We start from the raw sequence: 18954 nt of genomic DNA, 5'->3' as shown, positions 1-18954 counted from the left end.
TTTCAGATTTTAGTCCATGTGTTACATATGACCACAACACAGCAGAGCAATTTAAGGTTTGATCAACTCTTAAGGAGCGTCCTTCTCCTTCCCAGGTATTAGGAGAGGTACTGGACCCCCCAAACCAGTGCCAGCAGAATATGCTGCATATGGGGGTGGAGAGCATGGATGGGAATGGAAGGAGAGAAGGAGAAAAGGAAAGAAGCTGGACAGCACCTTCCCAGCAGGTACCAGGGAACAGGGCTGCACCATCACATCAAGGATTTGCAGCTCCCACATTTCGATCCAGTTCCCACTCTAAATGTGGGGTAGCTCACCTGGGGCACAAAACCTCGTCACCCCAGACATCCAAACTCCTCATTTCTCAGAACAAAGCAATAATCCCCCAATATTAGACCCCCTGGCATTTTGGAGAGATGTCCAAACTGGTTTTTCTTACAAAAATGAAATCTCTCCCCCTTCAATGCATGATGAAACTGGGCAGACTGAGGAAATGTCATTTCTCAATGGCTTTGACTGGGAGTGTGAGCCTGTATTTTTGTTGCATTCAGTCATCAATAAAGATCTGATTTAATTTGAGTATTGAACAAGAAATTAAGGCCAGGTTTTAATTTGGATCAATTTTCTCATCCACAGGACACTAACTGCAGCCTTTTCTATGGATAGAAAGATGGATCTCCCCTGGCAGGGGATGCTGTCCTGGAAAGCCCAGGCAGGTGAGCAGGACCCCTTTCAGGAGAGCAAGAGCATTTTTTCACAGCATTGGAAACAGCTTCTACCCCTAAAAAAACCCCAGCACACCTGAAACTTGCCTGCGGCAAATGCCAGCACAGAGGGAAGAACAGCAGAAACTGTTCTGCAAGCACGACATGCTGTGCTGCTGAGTGTGGCTCAGAACATTCCCTCACTTGTGTAAATCACCCTCAATCCTTCAGTCCAACCTGATAACTCAATCCCATGAAGTCCTGCAGAGCAGGAGCACTCATTTCCTGCAGCATCCTCAATCCCACTGCTGCAGCAGAGCTTTAGAGGAACTGGCACTTCCTTCCCTGGAGGGAGAAGCGCTGGAGGAAAGGCTGGGAGAAGCAGCACTGGGTGATGTGTCAGGCAAGTGCTCACACTGGTGACAAATGGCCTTAACCGGCTTAGAAGAGACAAGTGCAGGAGGGGGAAGAAAGAGGGAAGGATTCAGGGAAAAGGGGGGAGGCCAAATCTTCAGCTGGCATAAATCAGCTCTGCTGCAGTGGCATTGCTTCCAGAGAGCTGAAGCCCGCGGTGAGAGTTTATCCTCCAAACAATATGAAGCAAAAGACCAGAGGAAAAACATTTTTTAAAAGGCAGAGGGTGAGTAATCTACTGCCGGAAACCAAATCAGATGTGCAGAGACCTGGATTTTCTTCCAGGCTCTGTCATTAACCTGCAACACACCATCTGCTCCCCTCCTCCCCCAGGGTTTTCCCTGCTCAGGAGTTGCTCTGTTTACATGGAGCTTAGGAAAGTGATGCCCTGAGCATCCCCAGAGGCTCCTGGTGCCCCTGGCAGGTAAAACCAGTTAGAGAAGAGTTTTCTCCATCACTCAGGACATGCTCTGCTGGCTCAGGCCACATGTGCTTCCGTGATCTGCCTCTCCATCAGACAGTGCTGTCCATCCCTTGCGTGCTGGGGAATTAATGCCTCAGAGGTGATCAAACTGGCCTCCCTAACCAAAGCGGCCCACCATCAGATAAAACCCAAAGAACAAACCCAGCCTCTCCATCTGTGAGGCTCCGAAGAATTCCTGGCCACAGAACCCTTCTGCTTTTGGGGACGTAAGTACAGGACTGGCTGTACAACAGTTAACAAGATAACAACATAACAACAGTTTGTGCTTTGAAAGAGAAATAGCAGAAACTATGAACTTACCCTGTGGTATCAGCTGCTCCTCTGCACCTCTGTGTCCTTTAGACTCTGTTTAAGGAGGACAGGGGGAAAAAAAAAAAAAAGAATAGGAGAAAAATAGAGAGATATGAAAAATTAGGTCTCTTGCTGCCAACTGGCTCAGCCAGAGTATATATATTATCTTAATACTCAGAAAAATGTATTCTGTTGATTAACAAGCTGATCAGAAAGGCCAGTGGTGCAGCTGTCTCAACAGCACTGATTGCTTTTAAATGATTGTCTGTTCTCAGCCCTGCCACTCAAAGAAGGAATAACCACCCTCATGAACAGTAGCAAGTTTTCCTGGACCTCAGCCTGGAGAGGCCTCAGCCAACCCAGAGCCACGGGGTCAACCAGAAACACTTCCAGAAGTCACAGCACCCTGTCCCTATCACCCACCTTTGTGTCAGGTCCAGCATCCTGCCCTTGGTCCATCCAGCTTGGTGGCATGCTAGGTAGGGCTGGGATTTATTTTGGCTGAACACCCAGAAGCAGGGCAAAGTAGGGAATGTTTCACAAAAGGCTCAGGGAAAAGGGTGGGAGGGACAGGGGCTTAGCTTTCCACAGCCCCAAATCACTCAGGACACTCCGGCTTGACTTCCACCTACTCCAATATCCCACATGATGAAAGATCTCCTGAGATCTCTGTAAGAAAACCTGGGAGCAGCTTTGAGCAACAAGTCATGGCATGGTGCTGAAATCACAGAGAATGGGCAGCTCCCCTCCATCCTAAACTGTGTGGAGTTCCCTTCACTCCACCAAAATCCATGCTGAGTTTGTTTGGCTGGCCTTGAATCGTGGACACAGACTGGTGTGGGGAGGGAAGGAGGCCAAATACAGACCCAGGTCCATGAAATATCCCCACAGCTCTTTAGCAAGGCAAGGATTTGGAGCCCACAGAGGCTGGATAGGGACTCCAGCAGGCAACCACGTGTCCAGGAGCAACTGAACTGATTATTTCTCTTTGCTGAAAGACACTGTCCTGGCTCGAGACGCTCCAGTGCATTCCCAATTCCTTTATTACACCGCAGCTATTATTCCACACCAGGTTAAATAAATCAAGGCCAGAAAAACAAAGGGTAACAGTGTGCAAGGACTACGCCAGGCAGCACACACACAGCCTGGGAGCTGGCTGACACCACAGCCTCACACACAGCTCAGACATCACCACCTGCTTCAGGAGGTGACCACCAGTGACCACCTGGCTTTGCTGCAGGGGTGGAAGGTGCTGACCCTGGACCACGGGCTGAGCCTGATCAAAGGGGAGCTGCTCTGCTTGGCAGCACTGCCAGAAGCCTGGGGAAGAGGCAGCCACTGCTCTGTGCCCAGCAGGACACCAGCACATGTAAGGAGCCTCCAGGAGGAGAGGACTTTGCCTGGAAGGCTGAGCCACCAGCACTTTGCTGGGCTGATTTTGGTGCAGCAAAGTGCAGGTGCAGAGACATTGCCACAGCAAAAAATAAATGACGTGGAAAAGGCAGAATGAGCTTATAATGGACACCGGGGGAAAACTGCTCTAATTCAGCTCCTGGCAGCCGTGGCTGTGGTTCTGAGAATACTTTGCAGAACATGTTGTCAGTGAACCTCCCTCCACGTTGTGGCATCATGTCAAATCATAAACAGGGACGACATCTGGACTGTTTGGGTCGCTCCAAGTCTGCTGCAGTCAGGAAGGGCTGCCATAATAAATTGCTCAGGATGAAAAAAATTAAAAGAAAAAAAAAAACCCAGAAGAAAAAAGCGAAGTCGGTCCTAAAGAATAAAGAACTGCTCTGGGAGCAAGCAAAGCAACAGACAGACAGGGCTTTGGAAGCAGAGAGCAAGGATCTTGAGAAAAGATGCCAAGGTCAAGAAAACTCAATGCGTGGGGATCTGTCTGGCTAAGAGGTCTCAGAGGGAGACTTTCTTAAAAGTGTATTTTTTTTTCATGCCACAAGAGGGATCATTAAACAGCCCATTGTGTTTATGGCAAATTTAGAAAATATAAAGCAGACTGCAACTGATGCTGCTATCCATGGGACAGTTTTTTGTCCTAATAAAACGGAGAATGACCCATGCAGCCCATTCCTCTACCCCCCAGCACTGCCCCCAGACTGGGAAATGCTGCATTTGGTGCTCAGTAGGTGAGCAGGAACTGTCCCTCAGGAATGTTTAGATGCATCCAGGCCTCAAAATCCACAACCTTTGGACTTCAAACAAGCCCACTGAAACACACAGGCAGGCACAGTGGCCCTGCTGGCTTAACAGAACTCAAGCAGACCCAAATTCAGCTCCCAGCAGATGTTTGTGCCAACAGAAATCGTGGCTGCCACAGGCCACCACGGCTGGCAAAATGCAGCTTCAATGGATTTCTTCCAAACACATCCTTGCTCTGCTCTGGCTGAACTCAGGGAAGGGCAGAGACCTCCCAACCTATCTCCTCTGCAGATTCCAAGGGTGTAGCAGACCCAGACTCATTTTTAGCTACCCCAAAGGCATTGTACTGATGCCTTAAGTTTTAACTTCCATGTATTTCAGGTTCTGCGCTGCCCACGGGTGCAGATCTGAGCTCACAGTCAGTGTCACTCAGCTCTGCACAGAGCAGGGACACAAAACAAATCTTTTCCCTGCTGAACACCAAGGACAACTTTCAGCCCAACAGCACAAACAAGGGTGGGCTGGAGGGAGGGACAAGAAGGATGGGACCTCACAGCCTGGAGCTGGAACTGGACAATTAAACCCCAATGTGCAAATGGAACAAAACTTATAAAAGTGTGAAACCTTGTGACTGGTCATCCATTTTGTGCCCATTTTGGGTCCACCTTGGGTGTAGCCCTGCTCAGGTTCTTGTCCTGCCCAAGGTGTATCCTAAAGGCCTTTCAGTAAATCTCTACTTTATCTCTGTCCAGTCTCTGTTTCAGGCCAGCCTTCTCCAGGCATCAGTGTAGGTAGGCTGGGTGGTTTGGTGAAGAGCACGCCAGGCTTACCAGCAGATCCCCCGTTTTTCCTCAGGACAGTGCCGGGGTTCAGCAGGGGGAAGGCGTCCGGCAGCAGCTCCTCGTACCAGGTGGCTGTGGTGCCCGTGATGGGCAGGTTGTTCTCCAGCCCTGGGCTCCTCTCCGCAGCCTCCAGCAGCAGGATCTGCACAGGGAAACATGGGGAACGCACACAGGGTCGGCTGGGCTCCAGAGCAAGGTGCTCACAAGGCCAGAGTTGTGGGTTCAGCCCCCCCAGATGGGACCCTTCACTTCAGAGTTGGACTGGACGGTCCTTGTGGGGCCCTTCCAACTCACAACATCCCCTGGTTTGTGACCTGGATGGTTTCAGACGTGGCCTCAGTTCCTGAGGAGCTCCTGAAACTCCTCCTCTTGCCAGACGGGGCTGGGGATAACTCTGCTCACAGAGCACGGGATTTTGGCATAAAAGCTTTATTGGTTTTAGGAAACCAGCATCAATCAGCTGGGAAGCTGCTGTGTTAATTGTGAGCGTGTCCCACACACACCCTCCTTTGGGGAGGACTTCACTGCCTCCAGAGGGACTTGGCCTCACGTGGGACTGTGTCCCTGGTGAGAAACATGAGACCAGGGGCTGAAGCTGCTCTTGGGAGACAGCATTTCCCTGGCGCTCAAACCCAGAGTCAGAAGATCAGAAATTACGGAGAGTTGGGACGAGGTGAAGGGCTGTACCTGCAGGCCCAGGGTAGCAAACTCAGGACAAGTATTGATTGTAAAAGCACAAATACCGACCAAATTAAAGATTGTGGAGAAAATAAAGCATTTAAAGAGCTGAAGTGCTTCAACTTTGAAGTAAATTATAAAAAAAAAACCTCAAAAAACAAAAATGCAGGCTGTTTTCTCAAGGAGCCCTGCTTAGAAGCAATAGGATATTATTAAAACTCACAGGTGTTTCTAGGCCTTGCAAACACACAACCTTCACACAAACCCACATCCCAACAGGCATCCCTGAGGTGTTCGGGCCATTTACAACCTCCTCTCTTTGGCAAAGTGACCCCACATTCCCCACACGATCCAGGCTGTCCATCAGGCTGGCAGCCTCTAGGAAACTGGGAGTCGGTCTCTGACACGGGAACATTTCTCGAGGCAGGAAACACTGAGGTTTCTTACAGCATCACCTTTTCCTGTTTGAAAACCACCTAAGCAAAACTAATTTAGGGATAAGGGAAATAAAAAGGAATGTGGCTCAAACTTTCCACTAAATCCCTCGAAGTTTCAGCCTTTACACACTGTGCTGTCCTTACCATAATGAAGTCACACTGCAATTATAAATGAGAGTGACTTGGCTCCGCTTGTTTGTTTTTAACTTGCAATTATTACAAGGTTTATCACTTCTTTATTGCAAGGCCTGGTGAGAGCCAGTACTGCAGCAGTGCCAGAAATGATGAACTTCCTGCAGAATGTACTGGCCTGATGGGGGTGAATCAGAAACTAATTAAACTGGGAGCTGGGTTAAGTGCAAAGGAACTGAACCTCACTCTTGAAAAAAAACAAACAAACCATTCTTCCTTTATTGCAAGGATCTCTATTTACAGATCCAGACTCCTGCTTTCTGAGTACAGCAAAAAGGAGCAAGGTCACAATGCTTTTCTTCACCAGGTTTGACTGATGCCAGGCAGGAAGGAATCAGTTCCATCTGTCTTTTGCACTCTGTGCTCCTACCCAATGATTTATTCATCAGACTTTCCAGGAAACGTGTTATCAGTTCAACAAACACTTAAGCATGTGCCTTACCACAACTGTGCTTAACTCCCATTGCCATGGGACTCAAGTGTGAGCTGAAGACCTTTCCTGAATCACTTTATATTATTTATTATATCATCCTTTTACTCCCCCAGCAAACAGCTGGATGTTGCCAAAATGTGCAGGGGGAAGAGAGGCAGAGTAACCCTGGAGGTGGCAAACTGGAGGGGCTGCAGCCAGGGCAGGGGTGGGATGCTCCTGCTGTGAGGAAGGGGCACACAGGGGCTGTCCTGGACAGTGTTCTGCAGAGCTGTGGGAACAGGGATATGAAATCCCTGCAGCCATGGTCAGGGCCCAGCAAACCACAGGGGCCCGTGGCCCTCGCGGGCGGCGCGAGCACGGCTCTGCCCAAGGTCGCATCTGGAGTGGAACGGCTCCAAATCATTTTTATGGGTGATAATAAAAATGTGTTACCACATAATCAACACAAAACAGTGGCAACGGTATCCTTTTCATTAAAACAACATGTTTTAAATGAGCAGTCTGCTGATAAATGCTGTAAAAGCTGTAAAGCCATGCACAGGATAATCCAGCATGCGCTGTTATAAATTGACTATATATACTTTGCAGTCATTAAGGCTCAAACCATAGTTACAAGTTTATTTTCCCTGGGCACGAAATGATAGAGGTCAGGAAGTCTTCAGACTTGAAATTGCTGAGAAATTCTAGTTTTTATGATTAGGACTGAAGAAATGCCCAAAAGAAATAAAGCAGAAAGAAGAGAGCTCTCACGTCCGTGAGATCCACAGAGCCAAACTAAAGAAGGGGAAGCACAAGGGATTTAGTCACATTCAAAAATCTCAAACTACACATGGCTCTTTCAACAAGGAGTGTCCTCACACAGCACAGAGCACAAATGGGCTCCTTACACATTATTGCAATAGCACTGGAGCCATTCATCCATTTTCTGTCACGTTCTGTTTTTCTTAAGGCTGCCATTGCTGTAGTCAGGGGACTCAAGGAGAATTCCCACTTTCATTAAACAAAAAAAAAAAAAAAAAAAAAAAAAAAACAAAAAAAAAAAAAGAAAGTTTCGAGCCCTCTGAGTAAACTGCTGGAAAATGATACCACAGAGGCTCACAGCCAGAAAGAAAATTAGCAAAATGTGCAGTGTATTAAAGTCTCAGTACTAAAATCTTGGTATTTTCTAGTCAATAGGGTTGAGGTAGAGAGAGGGATAACATCAAGGGAGGAATGAGTGGTTTTCACAGGAAATCCTCACCGCAAGCAGTGCCCACCTGTGTTGCTGCTATAACTTCCAACAGAAAAGTTGTGCCTCCATGAAGAATGGAGGCAGGAAACATCCTCATGCCACCAGATAAATTAATTATGTCTTGCAGCCGTGGGTGATGTCACTCACCAGCCAACCAGCAAAGGCAGAGAGGAGAACAGTGGTTGCTGCCTGTAGTGCCAGGACAGCAGATCCCTGGAGGACACAAAAAACCCCTTCCTCCCCACCTTGCCATGTGCAGCCTGAGTTGAAGGACAGCCTCAACTCAGCAAAACACTCCAACTTTTGTCTTTCTGCATGTATGGAAGGAAAAACTCGAATCAGCCCAAATGGCCGTGCTGAACTGGAGCCTCTGGCAAGAGAGGTTTCAGCAGCACGAGGGTTTGTCTCTGGCTCCAGACCCACAGCTCAGACACAGCTGAGCTGGGTCAGGAGCTGGAAAACGGGGCCACCTCTGCTGCCAACAGTGCGCGGGAGCTGAGCCGGCCGCAGGAGCCATGAGAACGCTCAGAGGATGGAAAAGGATGGAAAATGCAACTCTTTCCTCAGCACGCACCTTCTGGAGGAAAATCAGGGCAGAGAAGAGACAAAAGCTCTGGCCAGAGGCTGGGCAGAGGCTGCAGCATCACCCCGGGGCTCCCACAGGCGCCAGGCTCCCATGGCAGGCTCTGGCTCCTGCTCCACTCCCGCGGCGCGAAGCCTGGCCGAGGATCCCGCTCTGCTCCCAGCCCTCCATGGGGACATGAGCGTTGTGTGCCTGGAGCTCAGTCCCAGCTTACTCAACCCACCTCCTCCTTTTCCATTTGCCAGCATAAACTTTCTCCACTTCAGACAAATACCACATTTCTTGCGTCAGATCAAAAGCTCGGGCCAGGGACAATGGAAATGGGAGGACGGTTTTCATCTTCTTGAGATGTTCGGTGTCAGAGGACTTTTTTTTGGCTTGTAGTGGCTTTCCAGAACCCTATTTTTGTTGTTCCCACTCATCAAAAAAAAATTTCACAAAGGCAGCCTCCTCCCATCATCTGTCCTCTGCTCACATTCCTGATGTCCTGTAACAAGGTAGGTGTTAGAAACAAGGGGAGAGCAGCCAGGCTTCCAAAGATTTAAAAGTTGATATGACAGGGCTCAGAATGATTTTTTTGGGGGTAAAAATCCAGATATTATTGATTAACAAACAGGGGATATTTTGTCTCTTGAAGCAACGGTGGAATTAACTCCCTTGCATCCCTCTCTAAAGAGGAGAAAAAGAAACTGCATGAACCCAGCTCATCAGCTAAAAATTCCAGTGGAAAGTAAGATTCCCTTTTTCTTGTAGAGACGCAAGCTGATTAATAATGGTAATTGCATAACTTGTTGGACATATCTTTCTTCATAGCAAATTATTTGGCAATATTAGAGTTTTTTAATCATTCATCAACACAGACCTAAACAGGGAGTTTTACAAAATGGGATGGGGAAAGGTCTCTCTCTCATAGCAATGAGGGACCTATGAACACAAGGCTCCACCACAGACACAAGAGCTTGGTTTCAAAAGCCAAAAGACATCCAGCAAGTGTCCACCAACATCTGAGGACCTGGATGCCCAGAGAGAACCTGGAGGACTTCAAACTTACAACATCTTAGAGGCTTTGGCCAAAGGGACAAAGACAATTAGTGCATGGAAGAGTTCTAGTTGCATTGATAACTTATGGGGGGAGCACTGGCTGATGTCACTGTAGTGACTCAGTGCAGAGCAAAAGGTGAGGTTTATGTCATCAAATAATGCATGGAAGACAGAACGTGGACCAAAGGCCTCTATCAGGTAGCTCAGTTCTTGTTCTTTCTACAAAGAGTGCTACAAGATTTCCAAAAAAAGGATGGAAAACACAACTCTTTCCTCAGCAGGCACCTTCTGGAGGGAAATCAGGGCAGAGAGGAGACAAAAGGCCAGGCTGCCCTCCCAGTTCAGATGAAACACAGACACTGTTCAGCAGCTCCTCAGGCCCTCGAGGCTTTGCTCGAGAAAACAGCTGGAAGGGAAGGATTGGCTGTGGTCCTGTGAGGCACCCAGGGAGCTCCTCTGCTTCCCAGTGGGATTTACTCTGCTGCTGAGACCCCCAGCCTGCCACAGCTGCCACCCTGAGGAGCCAGATGTGGAAAAGATCCAGCAATCCTTCAACGGACACAAAGCACACAAGAGAGCTCAGAGTGAAATATCAGATGCGCTGTTGTGCCTTTAAAACACCTGATAAAAATACACGGGAGCTATCACCTTCCACCCTCAAAATCACATCATTCCCCTGCCCCAGGTACTGCTGAGACCTGCTGGGGGTGTAGGAGTGCCAGGGATGTGAACCCAGACCAGCCTGAGGTGAATTTAGTCTCGGCCAAGTGCCCCTGTGCCCAGCAATGCCTTTGGGATCAGCTCTGCTTCCCCCCAGGTGAGGAGCCCTCAGCTCAGGGATTCACCTCAAGCAGGCTCAGATGCCTCGTGTGCTCTTCTCCTCCACGGAGCTCCAAAAGCTGCTGGGAGAGAGCAGCACGAGGGAAAAGATGAGATTACGCCCTTCCTGGCTCACTTTAGTGCAAGTTGAAAGGAAAAGGACCCAAAGTTGTTTTTATCTTACAGTGGTACTTTACTTATGAAGCTCCCATAGAATTTCTGATTAGAATCAAGTGGAAATGCAGATGTTTGGACACCAAATTACAAAAGGATCTGAGCACATCCCTTGGGCTCCCCACCTCCTTTGACACCTCCTTTGACAAAACCTGCTGTTTGTCCACGAAAGCATTTGTCCTCAAAAATCAAAGCTTGTAAAGAGTGTTCCCAGGTATTAAACACACCAAAAGTATCTCCTAATGCAGACACAGGATTTGCTTGGCAAACTTAAGTTGCGTGACAGGAAAAGAGAATTTTGCAAAGTTATTTTATGAAAATATTAAATCCATTTGACTAAAAATGCCAAACTTGTAACTAAAAGACTTTGTGGGAGGGAATGGTGGACAAGGAGGCCTTTGCAGCCTTTTTGTTGTTCTGGCAAACGATTTACAGCATTGGCCAAACACATGGAACAGTCTTAGGGGACAGACTGCTCCTTCAGTCCAACAGTGATAAGAAATAAGGTCCAAAAATTACTAGACTTGAGAAGGGAAGGATTTTAACCATCACTCTGAAAGACAGCAGGATGCCCAAACGAGAGAAGGGTCAGTGGCCAAATTGCCTCATCATCAGGATTACTGCAGATCAGCAAAAAACCAGGAAGAGATGGATGCAAAGTTGCACAAAATTCAGTTTGCCTGCCTAGTTTTGATTCACGGTTCCTTGTTGTAAGAACCAGTTAGAAAGTTGCATTTTATTCTTAGGGACATTTGAGTCATTATCTGACCTACAGAAACTCAGCGTTAAATTAGAAATTTTACAGGGATTGATTCCAGGTTGTTACTGCTACCAGAAACCAGCCAGTTATTATATAGCAACCTGCGAAACAGCACAAATTCTCCTTAAATTCAATGTACTGCTGGAGCTGGAGAAACAGATTTTACACAGAGCCATTAGGAAACCTTAGGGATTAATAAGACACTTTCCTGTTCAGAAAGGAAAGGAAATACCTGCACGTGGCTATCACATAAAAAACATGGAAAATCCATGGAAGTCCTTGAAGCATCAAGCAAGTGCTCATGTCCACCCTGCAGAGCCAGCAGCAGCCTCACAGCCAAGCAATTCTGGTTCCCCTCCCAATCTCTCAGCCGTGGCACAGCACCATGAAACATTTGCTATCTTCCAAATATTTCTCCCCTACAGCAGGGAATTGTTTTTATTGTCTATCAGAGAAAGGAAAGACAAACCCCATAAAACATCCCAGACAGCTGCCAGTATTTCATGCAACTGCCTGGGAGAAGAGGGAAATACAGGAACATTTCATACAATGATCACATTAAAACTCCAAGTAATGATGCTTTACAATCCAAAGACGTGGGTTATGGAGGTGCTGTTGGTAATCTGTCCTAAATAAATGGGCTGATTTCAGAAAAATTGCAAAGAATCAATCAAATTCTGTGCACCGTACAAAGACTTTCTTTAAAACCTTTCAGAATCTTCGCTGTGGGGAATCACATTACAGGGACTGTTTTCATGCAAAAACTATGCATGTCATTTATCAATCACACAATGAATCAATCAGACACTGGATATGTAATGCTATCTCCAGGCATTAAAGCTGTAAGTGAAATGCCACGTGCTTCACAAGAGCGGTGTCAGGAGATAAGGCTGGGTTAGATCAGCTCAAATCAAGCTGGACTCCAACTCCAACCCAAACCTGGGATTAATATTGTGCTGCCCAGAGCTCTGTGGTGGTGCTCACTTAGAGAAACTGGGCGAGCAAAACGAGCAGAAATTTGTGTGCAGCCGCCTGCCCTGCCTGCAAACCTGGCAGCCCCACCTGCATCCCTGCCAGCACCACCTGCAGCCTTGCCTGCAGCCCTGCTCCCTTTCCAGCCTGCCTGCATCCCTGCCTGCAGGTCAGCTCCCTTTCCAGCCCTGCCAGCCCTTTCTGCCGTGGGTAGTGCTGTCACTTCGTCTGGGCTCAGTCCTATGACACAGGAGGGCAGCACCAGGCTCAGGAAATTTAGGAAGGGCTGAAGACACTTCCCACTAAGAGGCTGTGCTGGCTCAAGGGAAACCTTTGCTATGAAACAAAAGCAGGGTTTGCTCTGCTGTCCCATCAGCGAGGGTCCCATGGGGTCAGGTGGTGTTGTGGGGTGTAAACTAAGATGTCACAGAAGAGAAAAAAGGGTTGGCATGTTGGGGCTTGGGGAGGGAATAGTTTTCTTCCAGTCCACACCATTTCTTGTCCTGGACCCCAGGATGGTCACCATCCTCCCTGACACAGATCCTGTGCTGTGTAGATTCTGAGCTCAGCACCATCAATCAAGCGCTCAGAACGCTGGCAGTCAGTGGGCCTGGTGTCCAGCACAGGATCTCCATCCTGGGGAGACAATGCGGTAGCTGGAAACAGGAGACGAGGATGGAACCTGATTCCACCTGCCTGCACCTCCCTCCCTGCAGAAACACCTCCTACAGGCACAAGGACATCCTAGAGCAGCACAGAGGAAGGTATGAGGCACGTGAAGAGTTGGTTCTGCTGCAGTTGAGCCAAGGCTCAGCCTCTCTCCTCCCCAAGGGCAATAAAAGCACTGGTCCCTAATGAGTCATTTTTCATTCCATTTGCTCTGTGTTTATTTTTGCTTTTCACCTTCTGATCCAACTCTCATATTACCAAAATCAGAGGGTTACTTTTATTACCTCATTTGGGCACTGATCTTACAGTTTGGATGAACCAGCTCACCCTTGTAACAAGAAAGATGAGACCATTGCTGGTTATTTCCCCATTTTTAGGGGGGCTGCTATAAAAGCTGAAGAGGAGTGGGGAAAGAAGAAACCTCAGGCTGGTTTTCCCGTTGCCATCCCCTGAGCTCACCTTGGTCATTCTGGGCTGAAATTCAAAAGAGCAAAAGCAGCAAAAAGCGCCTCAACTTCAGCTCCCTCCAGAGGGAGCAGGAATGTGGCAGGAAAATCCAGCTCTTCTTGTGGAGAAGATGAAATTCCCCATCTGCCTTTGCAGAACAAACCTGCAAAAATCCACTGGGAAACAGCCTCTGGCACTGGCAGAGATGTGCGTGCCCATCCCTCCTGTGCTCCTCAAAACAGCTTCAGGTTGTTGTGGTGAAATGAGACATTACAAGAAGACGGTATGGGCCGCTGAGAGACAGCTTCACATCCAGATCATCCAGCAAAACAGGGACCTTCCTCCGGAGGAGGAATGCAGACAACACCAAACAAACATAAGCACCTTTCAAACGATGCTGGCTATTGTTGAATAACAACAACTGAGTTCATTAGATTGCTACAGAGATCAAACTGAACTTAAATTAACCTTGAAAAAAGGGAGAATCAGCATATTTCTCTTGTGTACAGCACCAGCAGTCATGTACTGTTGCTACACTCTCTGTTTCAATTTTTGCAAAGCATCCACAGCTTTTCAAACAAAGTGGAAGCCAAAAGATTGATAAGGACCTTGCTGGGCTGTGCTGCAGAAGGTCTCCTTGCAGAGACATGGTCTTTAGTACTTCAAAAACAAATGCAATAACTCATTTTCCTCTGTAAGTTTCCCTTTGATGAGCCTTGCTCCCAGCTCGGGTCTGTGTGGGAGCAGAGGGAAGTCAGAAGGAAAACCATCACAGCAACAACACAAAGTGTCTGACTGCAGCACTAAATCCGAGACATGACACACTCTGCCCGACGTCCCGAAGGGATCTGGGCAGGTAGAGCCTCTTTCCCCCTCCCGAGTCCTGCCAGGCCCCAGCTGAGGTTGCCATCAGTCTTGACACGTTGTTTTACCCACACAAGTGCTGAGCAGCACAAGCCAGCAGAGAGGGGAGTGATGTCAGGACAGTGTCTGGTTGTCCTTTGCCCGTGAGCCAGACAGAGAAAATCCTGGAAAGCGAAGAAAGGTACAGCTGGCCACAGCCTGGGAGGGAAGGGCTGATTCACATCTCTCTGAGGCCAGGCCCGCGTCTCACTCGGATTCAGGACTGCACACGCAGGGGTCACTCTCCAGCCCCTCTCTCCTGCCCTGCCAGAGGACCCCACCTGCCAGCCCCTGCTGCTCAAACAACCCAGCTCCCTTTTGTCCTTCGCACTCCAACACTCCTGTTCCCCAGAATTTCATTCCCCTTACCACCCCTCCACTTTCCTCTAGTGAGATATAACTGTGAAGGCTTTGAGGAGGCTCCAGACTTCATTTCAGCACAAACAATTCCCAAATTACCATAATATCATGTACTGGCCTCAAAAACACCACACAACCACCACCTCCCTCCACAAAGGTTTCTCCCTAAATTCTTTTATGTCATTGATAAGCATCAGTTAATGAATAATAACAGCAGTAAATGCCTTAAAGGGACCAAAGCATGATAAGTAACAGCCAGGAGTGGGCTGTCAAAGGAGGGACCACAGATCAAAGGGGAATGCTGACTCAGCTGCTTTGTTGCTAGACTGGAACAATTCATCTGAATCCCAGTAGGTAGAAATTAAAACTATTTGTATGAAAAAAAAAAAAAACAACCAAACCTCCACATTGTGAAGCTCTCTCCCTAATATTTGTCTCCACTAAACTATGCATGAGAGCCTCCCATCCTTCAGAAAAGGGACAGAAAAGCAGGACTGGATTGCACTTGAAGAAATACAGCAGAGCAGAGGGAGGGCAGGTGTGACAGGCAAACCGTGGCAAATAAACACGATGGCAACACATGGCACAGTGTTTCTGAGGTCTGAGCATTATTTTGGAGGAGCTGGGCTGAGGCAGGGATGCAGCCACATGGGAAGGGCAAGGGAGGAGCAGGGCTAGAGGCCCGGTCTCATTTTCTGGGGCAGAACCACTGCCATGGAGAGAGGAAGAGGCACCTGATCTCTCCAGGCCTGCCAACTCAACATGTTTTTCACCAGAAACTCCTGGAAATTTTGGTCAAACAGGAGAATAAAGGCAGCTCCTTACCTTGGCCTCCAGCGTGTTCAGCCTCTCGGTCATATCGGCGAGCCTCGTGCAGTTCATGCATTCTAGAGAGAACAAAACACAGAACTGTCACACTGCCAGGGGCTGGGCATGTTCACCCACAGCTTCAGGCTGATCCCTTTGGTCCAAGGCACATGGAAAAGTGAGTCAAGATCAGTTATGGGGGAAAACAAATATTCAAATCCACCGCACAGGTCACCAGCCACAGCCACGCTACGTGAACCTTGTTTGGGGATGTTTGGTGGGGCAGAGTGTGAAATTCCGTTCCCGATAAGCAGAAGGCAGATGAAATAAAAATCAGTTTTAAGACTTTTCATGCTGCCAAACAGCATGACCTGCTGTCATAGGCAGAGACACTTGTCCTGCCACTGGTGCAGGCTGGTGTGGCACCTGCTCCCACCTCACAGGACACCAGGCTGCACAACCTCCACTCCATTTAATACTCTCTCCTCTACTGTTTTCCTGCTAAAATACAAAGGAAAGCAATGAACACACAAAATGCCCATCTCTGTGGAGTCCTGCTCCATCCCCGGGCTCCCAGGCTGTGTTACCACTCCCAAACAAATGAGACAAAGCATCCATCACAGTGACAGCCAGGAAATCCAAGGCAGATCTGAGGGCTGATGCAGCCCAGAGCTGCAGCATGAAGTGGTTTCCATCTCACTTTGCTGCAGAGGAGCAGCAGACAGTCAGCAGCCACCAAAGGAGTCCTGACAGGAGGCCTCAGCAAGAACAAACATCGCCAGAATGAGCTCTGAGTGCAGGTTAAAGTGATTGCTCCCTCCAAAGGACATTCCTTATCTAAACAGAAGGCCTGCTGCTTTGCCTCTGGTTTCATCTCAGCAATTTTAAAGTGAGTGAAGGAGGATAAAGCCCTGAACAGAGATTTAATCAACAAGGTGCTTTGCAGCAGAGTGGAACTGCCCACTCGCAGCTCTCAGAGAAGCTTTCCACACTGGACCTCTCACCTCTCATGACTTCTGAAGCACAGCAGTTCTCCAAAAGGGAAAATGATTTGCAGCATGCAGCATTTCAGCGGATAAACCATCCACATTCAGGTGATGAATCACAGCTCATGTCCCATAGAGGAGAAACACATCTCTGTGTGTGTTTTGTGCTCCTTAAGAGCCAGAGCCTGTTTCCATTGACTGGCCATGGAAGGATTTAACTCTGGTGTTTCCATAGGGCTGGGACTATTGACCTGTAGTTCCTGAGCCCCTAACAGAGCACTCAGGCGCAGCTGAGGCTGCAGTGATGCAGAGGATCCCTATGGCGAGGAATGGGCAAACATGGATTTTGGCCCGGGTGAACACCCCAACACTCGGGCTCAGCTGTTCCCCCCTCACAAACTTTGTCCCCTGCTGCACAGGGACCCCCAGGGGACCTCTCCAGCGTCCAGCCCCAGGCACTCGCTGCTGCCTTTACAGAGCACACTGCATGCCCTGGTGGCTCTCAGCCAGGCAAAGATTTGAGTGCATGGCTTGGAAGAACAGGAAGCTGGGCTGTTCCACCCTGGTGATTTACAGGCTAAGATTGTTTGAGTGCTAACAGCAACCCACTGCATGCACTTTCCAAAGGAATTCTCACTCTGGCCCTCTATGAGGAGCTGTGTAGCTTCCCAAAGGAGCCAGACATAGATCCTCCACCTCATAATATACAACATTTTGCAGACAAAGCATCTGATGCTTCAGGAACACTCCGATGGAGGGATTTCCTCACAGGTCAATACTGACATGGACTTTCCTTTACCCAACAGCAAATAACATTTGTTTATTTTTATTTTCTGCGATAGATCTTGGGCAATATTTTTTGGCTTGAATTGACCCATGAACATGCAAGTGCCATAAGTGCACTGTCCTGTGGGGAAGGAAATGGGTGAGGTTTGTTTGGTCTGGATCTGCTTGTGGTGTGTGAAACAGGGAATTGGTTTCTGTATGTAACTGGCTTCAGGCTTTTGATCTTGCTCATCCCCACAGAAAGATAAGACTGAATAAATCCAGAGCTCCCAGGAGCCAAAAGACGCACCAGATGTGTTACAGAGCAGGAAAAATACAGAGTCCTGTTCTCCCTTCTGCTGGCTTGCACATATTAGTAACTCCCACAGGTTTAGTGAGACTGACCTGAACTGCCTGAAAACCATCTCTGCACTTCTGAGATGGACTGACCACTTAGAGCCCCTCTGGAGAGCTCAGCTGATAAAAAAAGGTTTGTACCACCCCTGTGCACAGGGGTGAATCCACCAGCTCCTCAGGGGAACGACAGGGTTCAGGGACAGCACCAGACCAGCAGCTCTCTCTGCTCCTGAAGAGTGTCTCAAAGAGCCCTTTCAGGTGTATTTTCAACAGAAAAGGTTTGACTTAAACGGACAAAGTGACAGAAGAGGAGAGAAACCAGCAGTGTCACTCCGTGTGACATTTGTAGTAATACGATCTCCATGTCAGTGATGTTGGAACAGGCAGAAAACACAGCCTGGGTCAGAAAGAGAACAACTTAAGTCCAAGCTGGATTTGATCTCTGATCCTTTCTGTTGTGAAATGACTGGAAACCCAGATCCACACCCAAGGTACTTAGACTGGGCCCCAAAGACACTTCAATAATCCAGAAAGTGGATATCCTAATGCAAAAGATCTTCCTGAGGCAAGAGTCCTGCCAACAAATCCATGTGACATTTATTTATCTGAGCCTCAGGCAGACAAGGCTCTCAAAGGCAGAGATGAATGCTCAGGGCTGCAGTGTCACACACTCCACTCAAAGCTCCCTCACAACACACCAGGGACCAGAATGTTCAGGGTCTGGGGTCCACATCTGTCCTTGCAGAAAGCCTGAGAACGGTGGTGACAAATCAACCTAATAAACACCTTCCCTAACCACGATGCACTGAAGTATTTAGTGTCTAATCTTGATGGCTGGTGGTTCCAAGGCCCGGGACTGTCAAGCTGAATTTTCTGATCAGGGTGAAGGCAATCTGTGTTTTTGAAAAGAGCTTGAGAATCTCACATCATTATTTCTCATGGAACAAATACAACACTGGGGCAAATGCACACACTCTCTGACCTGGGACTGCAGAGCAGACACTTTCCATATCTGCAGAAATCCATCACTTGTTGCTACACAGAACCACAGTTTATTTCCCTTCTATTCCTAGTTGGCAGATTTGTATTTTTCCAGCTAAACTCTGAGAAAGGAGTTGTGACTTCACTCCATGAATCCCAACCTCAAAACACATGGTAGGATTTGTTTTAGAAATATTCCAGCAGGGAGGATAAATAATTGAGATAATGAACATGAGACAGTACCAGCATATCCCGTGACAGCCAGTCTGTCTCCAGCATGTCTCACAGTTACTGTCCCAGCACATCTCTCCCTTCCCATTCCCCCATTCAACTGGAGGGATGGAAAATTCTAATGCAGAGGAGACATGGAAGACTTCACATGCTGGAAAGTAACAACCCAGGCACTCTGTACCAGCTGTGACTCCCTTAACCTCCACACAAAGGTTCAACCCTCCTCTGATTAA

At 48.2% G+C, this 18954-nt stretch overlaps 1 protein-coding gene across 1 annotated transcript in view; it reads right to left on the bottom strand.

The window, feature by feature from the left end:
- The window catches only part of COL26A1 (collagen type XXVI alpha 1 chain), a 162171-nt gene that overhangs the window by 21261 nt on the left and 121956 nt on the right, over nt 1–18954 (bottom strand). The window contains exons 5-7 of the mRNA XM_066202098.1: nt 15420–15481; nt 4884–5037; nt 1903–1947 (exon numbers count right to left, since the gene is read on the bottom strand). Of these exons, the coding sequence (XP_066058195.1) occupies nt 1903–1947; nt 4884–5037; nt 15420–15481 (261 nt within the window). The remainder of the gene's footprint in view (nt 1–1902; nt 1948–4883; nt 5038–15419; nt 15482–18954) is intronic.

This window comes from Chamaea fasciata, unplaced genomic scaffold (genome assembly GCF_029207755.1).
Source record: "Chamaea fasciata isolate MVZ Bird 193981 ecotype frontalis unplaced genomic scaffold, bChaFas1.0.hap1 SCAF_21, whole genome shotgun sequence".
NCBI classification, from domain to species: Eukaryota; Metazoa; Chordata; class Aves; order Passeriformes; family Sylviidae; genus Chamaea; species Chamaea fasciata.
Note: the sequence above shows the minus strand (reverse complement) of the source record. Positions and strands in the feature narration are given on the sequence as shown.